Raw genomic sequence first — 8,507 nt, 5'->3', positions numbered from 1 at the left:
GTAACCCAAACATAACGTCACCCTCACACACTCACACCAAGCTCCCCACAGGTAACCCAAACATAACGTCACCCTCACACACTCACACCAAGCTCCCCACAGGTAACCCAAACATAACGTCACCCTCACACACTCACACCAAGCTCCCCGCAGGTAACCCAAACATAACGTCACCCTCACACACTCACACCAAGCTCCCCACAGGTAACCCAAACATAACGTCACCCTCACACACTCACACCAAGCTCCCCACAGGTAACCCAAACATAACGTCACCCTCACACACTCACACCAAGCTCCCCACAGGTAACCCAAACATAACGTCACCCTCACACACTCACACCAAGCTCCCCACAGGTAACCCAAACATAACGTCACCCTCACACACTCACACCAAGCTCCCCACAGGTAACCCAAACATAACGTCACCCTCACACACTCACACCAAGCTCACAGCCAGGACTCGTGACAACTCGTCCCAAAACAAGAAGGAAGTGAATATCTGTGTAGACTTTCATTTAGTTTTAGTCTTTTTTATTATTATTTATTCCTTTTTATGGTGGCCATACCTTATATTATCCTTGATGTGTTTTTATTCCCCTGGCAAGTTCCCGCTCTCTACTCACACTGTTTGTCTGTATTGAAGCAATAAAGTTTTTGAACTGGAAAAAAAAATGTTCATGTGGGAAAGCCTGACGCAAGGCATTATGGGATATGTGAGGACAGCTGCGGTTCGTCAGTATTTTATAAAATGTCCTGTTCCGTTAGTTTCTGTTCTTTTGTTTTGGATAAAGATCTTTATTATGAATTTAGGATTCAATAAAAAGAAAAAAAAACGTTTGTCGGGCTGAGCCTGACTTCCGGTGTGTCAATAAGGTTTTGACAAAGGTCAGCAAACCGGAAGCACACAGCTCCAGTTCCTGCTTCCGTCAACACACGTGTGAGTGTGTGTGAAGAGAAGACTCAGAGGCAGACCCGCACAGAACCGGTCCACAGTCCACCATGTTAGAGCAGCTGGGTCTGATCGGGACGATCCGGGACGAGGAGGAGAGTCCGGAGGAACCCGACACCGAGTCCGACCAGGAGGTGAGTCTGTCCGGCCACACGGGGGAACCGGCCCCGGAGAGACGACACTCTCAGGCGGCGGGAGGCGAACCAGAGTCCGGCTGGAAAACGGCAGATTTCCCGCTGTTTGATCCGGAAGGTTTTTAACCGTTGAAACACATTGAAGCAGTTTGTAGTGAGCTACAGAGACCGGAACCTTCTGAGGAGACCCGGTGTTTCGGTTAAACGGGTGGCCGTGTTACCTGGTGACCGTCAGCCGAACGCGTCTGTGGTTGTCGTAGATACACAGCTGTTGAAAACCGGAAGAGAATCCGTAGCTGTCCCCGCGAACACTAGTGATGTGCGATACCACTTAACTCCTGTCCGATCCAATACCAAGTAACACCCCGGCTGGTACTGCAGATACGTTTTACACATTTTATTTCTAGTTTCACGTGACCTCCTTCCTCCCGGTTCTGTATTTCTGAGAGAAATAAGGAGCAGGCTGTGGCCTTCAAAATAACAGCTGCATAATGACAAGACTTCAAACTACAGTCATATTCTTTACTTATAATTAAAATCTTCTGCTCAGAACTGCCGCTTCATAACATCATTCTGTTATTGTGACTTAATCTCAGATGTTTAGCGACAGGGGCGTCTTTAGGATCTTGAAACATTGGGGTCTTAGCCCAGCCCGTGAAACTTTATATGTTCACATAGTATTTGACCCTCCAGCAAACAGTAAAGCAACAGTAAACATCCTCTACTTATACGGCACAACAACACTGTTAACTGTGTCATGTCTGCTAAATTGTAATTTCATGTGTGTAAATCAAATAATATAACAACAATACTGCGACAGTATGAACAGGGGGGTCTGGGGGTACTCTCCCATAAAATTGTGAATGTTAAACACTTAATTTCCTGCATTCTGGTGTTTTTCTGCACCAATTTCTGCCTTTTCTGCATCAATTTATTTTGGAAATTATTTATGTAAAGGGACACATAAAATTCAGGTGTTGCTGAATTGTGGCGAATATTTAAGAACATTGTGATATTTTATGACCTTGTAACTGATTATTTATTTCCATCTTAAATGTGCAATTGTACTACTGCCTGCCTCGGCCAGGACACTCTTGTGTTTCTGGTTTAAGAAAGGTATAATAAAACATTTTAAAATCTAAAACTGTAATAGAACATAATGCAGAGCAGCTCTCAGCTTTCAGATATGTTTCTCCTGTAGATCAACTTTTAATATCATCACTGCTGAATCAACACACGTGCAGACGTTACCTAACCTCTTACGTAACCTCTTTAAATGTGCATGTGGCACCTTTTTACCTCATCAATAATAAATTAAATCAGTTTTAATTGAGGTAAAAACTCCTGGACTTTAATAGCTCCTGTGTTTCAGCAGGTTTTCTGCTCATGTTCAAAGTTCTGCACATTCAGAATCTAACTGGGTTCTTTGACATTTCCAGAATAAAGGATATTTTGAGAGGTCGAACAGGATAAATCATCATAAATATTGAAATCAATCCGCCTGCATGCCGCACCGTGTGGAAGGGATCCATAGCACGGATTCTGCAACCCGTTGCACCACTACTATCCATGGTAGTGTGGGGATGTTTTGTTGTGCAGGATCACAGCCCCTGTGTGTCCACATGAGGAAAGGTCAAGATAGTCCATTTTTACTCTGATAGCCTGTCTATTGCATCAGACTAAGCAACTTGATGAGTTTATATTTTTTTAAGTAGCCTATTAAAATATTCCTGCAAATGCAGTGAAGAAGCTGATTATCTGTAATTTAGCTGCTTCTACAATTATTTTCCTTTTTAAATCTCCATGAAGGTGTTTATAAGATCACTTTAAAATAAAACTTTTGCTGCACAGCCAACTTTTGTTACCTGCGCCTTTTATTATGGAGATGTAGCCAACCAAACCACTTGCTTTGCAGTGCAGCTCACAGCCGCTTCAGGTGGAGCAGAGAGGACAGACACAGAGCTACAGCTGGATCATCTTATTCTCGCTAATGTGCAGGAGAATAAGTAATAACAATAATCTCTAGTTAAGCTAGTTAAGCGAGTAAAGATTAATTTTTTAAAAAATCCTTCTGCGGTCCGGGGCTGTTCAAAAAACAACAACCCAGGGCTAACGACGCCGCTGTTTAGCGAAGTTTGCGGTGTTGCCAAAGTATTTCACTGTCTTTGCTCACACAGAGCAACATTATTACCTTCACGCTGAAACTCAGCCAGACGTGCCTGTCTCTACAGTCGGCCAGAGTCAGTGTTCAGTAGCGGGAAATGTAAAACGTCAAAGGGGGGGAGCGTGACGTCTGTGTGTTCAGCTGAAGACTCATTTAGCATCAACAACATTATTTAACTTCATCACATTAATTCTGGTGTGTGTGTTTCAGGACACGCCGATCGTCCTGAACAGGAAGAAGAAGTTTGGGAGTCGCGGGGCGGCAGATTTCAACGCTGACTTTGAGTTTGGAGAGAGAGACGTGCTGGACCAGGACGAGGACTGGGTGATGGCTGACGTCATGAAACAGCTCAAGAACAAGGTAGAACCTGCAGCAGTGTGCTGGTTAAGTCATTGCTTTAGTTCACATCAGGCGGGTCCTGGCCCGGTTTAGGTTCCACTTTATTTGTCCAGCACATTTTAATAACAAGGCAGGTCAGAGTGCTTTAAAGGAAACACCTGAACGACACGAAGCAGCGAAACAGAAGAGTTACAGAGAAAATGGAAGAGATGTAATCAAACTAGATTTAATAAAAGCACAAAGTCTTTAGTCCTGATTTAAAGAACTGAGAATTTGAGCAGAGCTGCTAGTGCTAGTGCTGCTGCTGCTCTTGGTGGCAACTGTTGGGCTTCATGGCTTCAAGTCCATCATACAGTTTAATGCAACCCCTGAGTCTCAGTCTCATCAGCTGTTCTGCTCAGTTCACACTTTCTTGGTCACCAGCATGCGGCCCCTGGCGGGAGTTACATGTCTAAAGATACTGAACTCTAAAAATGGCTTCCTGTCCAAGATGTTATGTTAGGGGTGAAAACGATTTCTAATTTGAAAATAACGATGGCGGCCTCAACATATTTTAGAGAACTTGTTTTTTGGTCTCAAATGGCATGTGGACATGGTTTGAAGAAAATGACTACAGAATGACCCAGGAGTGTTTTGGTTCTGTAACATTCTCCTGCAGTGTTTTTAACTGTGTTCTGTGTTTGCAGAGAACTGCAACTACTCTGGATCAGAAAATAGAGAAAATCCGGAAGAAGAGGAAAGCTGAGGTGAGTCCACTGTAACGTTCTACTTCCTGTCTTGTCCGGTTCCACGTCCTGTGTTTTAATCGGGATTTGGTTTTGATCTGCAGGAGAAATCCGCTCAGAGTGATGCTGCTGAAGGTTCTGCAGGGAAGAACCAGGAGGAGGAAGACGAGGAAGATGTGAAGCCTCCTGCAGGAGAGGCTGATGGAGGTGATGAGGAGGATGAAGAAGATGAAGATGAGTTTGACTCGGCTGATGAGGAGATTCTGACCAAATCAGGTTAGTTCAGCAGAACCTCATCAGTTTGTGTGGAGCAGATTCAGTACGTAGCCCTGCTGTGGATCCTGGGACCATGATCAGGGAAGGGCCGCAGTCCGGCGCCACTTCCACGACCATCAGAAGTCCCAAACATTGTGCCAAAACAGAACAGCAGCACTGATGTTTCGTTACAGTTCAGTCGGATCAGTTAGTTTCCAGCTCAAATAACAGGCTGACGTGTGCAGTACCTCTTTAAGGTAGACAGATCTATAAATATTTATTATATTCAAGATATTCCTGCAGTTCAGTTGGTGAGAAAGACTTAATCTATAAATATGAAACATGAAACTACATGCCTAGTAATAGTAGAGTAGTAACAGTAGAGCAGAGTAAGTAGTAACGGAGTAGTAACAGTAGAGCAGAGTAGAAACAGTAGAGCAGAGTAAGTACTAACGGAGTAGTAACGGTAGAGTAGAATAGTAACGGTAGAGTAATGAGCAGAGTAGAGTAGAGTAAGTAGTAATGGAGTAGAGTAAATAGTAACGGAGTAGATGGAGTAGAGTAGAAACGGTAACGACAGAGTAGTAACAGTAGAGCAGAGTAGAAACAGTAGAGCAGAGTAAGTACTAACGGAGTAGTAACGGTAGAGTAGAATAGTAACGGTAGAGTAATGAGTAGAGTAGAGTAAGTAGTAATGGAGTAGATGGAGTAGAGTAAATAGTAACGGAGTAGTTGGAGTAGAGTAGAAACGGTAACGACAGAGTAGTTACGGTAGAGCAGAGTAGAGTAGTAACGGTAAAGTAGTAAGAGTAGAATAGTAACGGTAGAGTAATGAGCAGAGTAGAGTAAGTAGTAATGGAGTAGAGTAAATAGTAACGGAGTAGATGGATTAGAGTAGAAACGGTAACGGCAGAGTAGTAACGGTAGAGTAGAGTAGTAACGGTAAAATAGTAACTGTAGAGTAGTAACGGTAAAATAGTAACGGTAGAGCAGAGTAGAGTAGTAGCAGTAAAATAGTAACTGTAGAGTAGTAACGGTAAAATAGTAACGGTAGAGCAGAGTAGAGTAGTAGCAGTAAAATAGTAACGGTAGAGTAGATATTCCTGGAATTGAGTGTGTCAGGCTTATTGTAGACTGACTTCCTGTTTCCTGTCAGACACCCTGAGAGACAAAGAGCGACGCCGGAGGAAGAGGAAGGGCGAAGAGGAGGTGAGGAAAACGAGGTGATGCCATAGGTCGGGGGGCAGTTTGTACCTGGTTACCATGGTAACAGCGGTGTGTTTTCAGGCTCCGGAGACATTCTACGAAGACGCGTCTCAATACAACGATCAGCTGACCTTTGATGACATGAACCTGTCCCGACCCATCCTGAAGGTAACGTGACCTAACCCTAACCCTGACCCCTCTGGGAGGAGTCTTCCACAGTCTTCCTTTCTTGTTCTCTGGGGAAACTCCTACAGTTTCTCTACCCCTGTCCAGAATCCAGGAGCTGGTTCCAGAGGCAGTCCTATGTGTAGAAACCAAATACACCTGGTTTGTACCTTTCCGCCTCCTCTCCCCAGACTGGGTTCCTTCCCCACCACAGAGGAGACGTTCCTCCACTGTTCCCCTTCACTTAATTTACAGCATATCTGAGATATGCCCCCACCCCACCAGGTGCTCCATAGAGGGCCCCCTCCCAGCCCAGCTCCAGCATGGAGCCTTGTTTTGTTTGTAACCTCCTGTTGTGTCCCTGCAGGCCGTCACAGCTCTGGGCTTCAAGCTGCCGACTCCCATCCAGAAGGCCTGTGTTCCTGTGGGCCTGCTGGGGAGAGACCTGTGTGCCTGCGCTGCTACTGGGACAGGTAACACAATTATACTGGGACAGGTAACACTGTTATACTGGGACAGGTAACGCTGACATACTGGGACCAATCTAAAATATTAGATCCAACCAGATTAATTAAATCATTCCTTTCAGGAAAGACTGCAGCCTTCATGTTGCCTGTGTTGGAGCGTTTGGTTTATAAGCCCAGGACGTCCCAGGTGACCCGGGTCTTGGTTCTGGTTCCTACCAGGGAGTTGGGGATCCAGGTTCACTCTGTGGCCCGTCAGCTCGCCCAGTTCACCTCCATCACCACCTGCCTGGCTGTTGGTATGACTGTTAACTGACTGACTCAGACTTCATTTTTTACTATGTGTATGTAAAAATATAGAGTATGGGCTCTGGACCCAGTCGTCGGGCTCTGGACCCAGTCGTCGGGCTCTGGACCCAGTCGTCGGGCTCTGGACCCAGTCTGGTCCTTGGGTGACCTGTTTTGTGTGTCCAGGTGGGTTGGACCTGAAGTCTCAGGAGGTGGCACTGAGGGCGGGGCCAGACATTCTGATAGCTACACCTGGTCGACTCATCGATCACCTTCACAACACGCCGAGCTTTGAGCTGACTCACATCGAGATCCTGATCCTGGACGAGGCTGACAGGTAAACACCTGTCGTCGAGGAGGCGTCACAGGAAAAGTACAAACTACCAATAAACACAGCCGGCAAGCAAAGACTCACCTGTTGGGGTCTATTTTGTGTCTGTTTGGTTCTCAGGATGTTGGACGAGTACTTTGAGGAGCAGATGAAAGAGATCATCCGGCTGTGTTCCTACAACAGACAGACCATGTTGTTCTCCGCCACCATGACCGAGGAGGTACTTATTCATACCTGTGTTTCACTGGATCATGTGACCTCTTTATCCAGGTGTTTCACTGTGTTTCATGTGACTTCTGTCTCCAGGTAAAGGACCTGGCCGCAGTCTCGTTGAAGCAGCCAATCAGAATCTTTGTTAACAGCAACACTGATGTGGCTCCGTTTCTCCGACAAGAGTTTGTTCGAATCCGACCAAACAGAGAGGGAGACAGAGAGGCTGTGGTGGCCGGTAGGTCCTGAAAATACTGCAGTACTACTACTGCCTTACCAGTGCTAAAAATGTGGTACTACTTCTACTGCAGTAGTAAGAGTGACCGCTGTGTGTTGTTTCAGCTCTGCTTACTCGGACGTTCCAGGATCACGTAATGTGTTTCACTCAGACCAGGAAGCAGGCTCACAGACTGCACATCTTACTGGGACTGATGGGACTGAAGGTTGGAGAACTGCACGGAGAACTGAGCCAGAACCAGAGGCTGGAGAACCTCAGGTACACAAACACACAGAACCAGAGACTGGAGAATCTCATATACACACACACATACTGAACCAGAGACTGGAGAACCTCAGGTACACACAGAACCAGAGACTGGAGAACCTCAGGTACACAAACACACACACACAGAACCAGAGACTGGAGAATCTCATGTACACACACACATACTGAACCAGAGACTGGAGAACCTCAGGTACACAAACACACACACACACACACACACACACAGAACCAGAGACTGGAGAACCTCAGGTACACAAACACACACACACACACTGAACCAGAGACTGGAGAACCTCAGGTACACACAGAACCAGAGACTGGAGAACCTCAGGTACACAAACACACACACACAGAACCAGAGACTGGAGAATCTCATGTACACACACACATACTGAACCAGAGACTGGAGAACCTCAGGTACACAAACACACACACACACACAGAACCAGAGACTGGAGAACCTCAGGTACACAAACACACACACACAGAACCAGAGACTGGAGAATCTCATGTACACAAACACACACACACACACACAGAACCAGAGACTGGAGAACCTCAGGTACACAAACACACACACACAGAACCAGAGACTGGAGAATCTCATGTACACAAACACACACACACACACACAGAACCAGAGACTGGAGAACCTCAGGTACACAAACACACACACACACAATTTGCAATGGCTCACTCCTGCGTGAAGTTAAAAATAGCACTTATACAATGAACTTTAACGTTATACTGAACTTTAATAAATTATATG

The 8,507-nt window shown here is 45.6% G+C and overlaps 1 protein-coding gene across 2 annotated transcripts in view; it reads left to right on the top strand.

Moving 5' to 3' along the window:
* Window positions 1–831: 831 nt before the first annotated feature.
* Window positions 832–8,507, top strand: part of ddx27 (DEAD (Asp-Glu-Ala-Asp) box polypeptide 27) — a 17,473-nt gene continuing 9,797 nt past the window's right edge. Inside the window, exons 1-12 of one of the 2 annotated variants that reach the window (XM_046028813.1) lie at window positions 832–1,086; window positions 3,461–3,610; window positions 4,276–4,335; window positions 4,419–4,590; window positions 5,726–5,778; window positions 5,857–5,943; window positions 6,308–6,413; window positions 6,530–6,703; window positions 6,879–7,029; window positions 7,144–7,243; window positions 7,330–7,471; window positions 7,576–7,729. In XM_046028813.1, the coding sequence (XP_045884769.1) occupies window positions 1,003–1,086; window positions 3,461–3,610; window positions 4,276–4,335; window positions 4,419–4,590; window positions 5,726–5,778; window positions 5,857–5,943; window positions 6,308–6,413; window positions 6,530–6,703; window positions 6,879–7,029; window positions 7,144–7,243; window positions 7,330–7,471; window positions 7,576–7,729 (1,433 nt within the window). In that variant the 5' untranslated portion in view covers window positions 832–1,002. The remainder of the gene's footprint in view (window positions 1,087–3,460; window positions 3,611–4,275; window positions 4,336–4,418; window positions 4,591–5,725; window positions 5,779–5,856; window positions 5,944–6,307; window positions 6,414–6,529; window positions 6,704–6,878; window positions 7,030–7,143; window positions 7,244–7,329; window positions 7,472–7,575; window positions 7,730–8,507) is intronic. The other variant, XM_046028812.1, reaches the window with a different exon arrangement.

The sequence above is a fragment of the Micropterus dolomieu genome, linkage group LG18 (assembly GCF_021292245.1).
Source record: "Micropterus dolomieu isolate WLL.071019.BEF.003 ecotype Adirondacks linkage group LG18, ASM2129224v1, whole genome shotgun sequence".
In the NCBI taxonomy this organism is placed as follows: domain Eukaryota; kingdom Metazoa; phylum Chordata; class Actinopteri; order Centrarchiformes; family Centrarchidae; genus Micropterus; species Micropterus dolomieu.
Note: the sequence above shows the minus strand (reverse complement) of the source record. Positions and strands in the feature narration are given on the sequence as shown.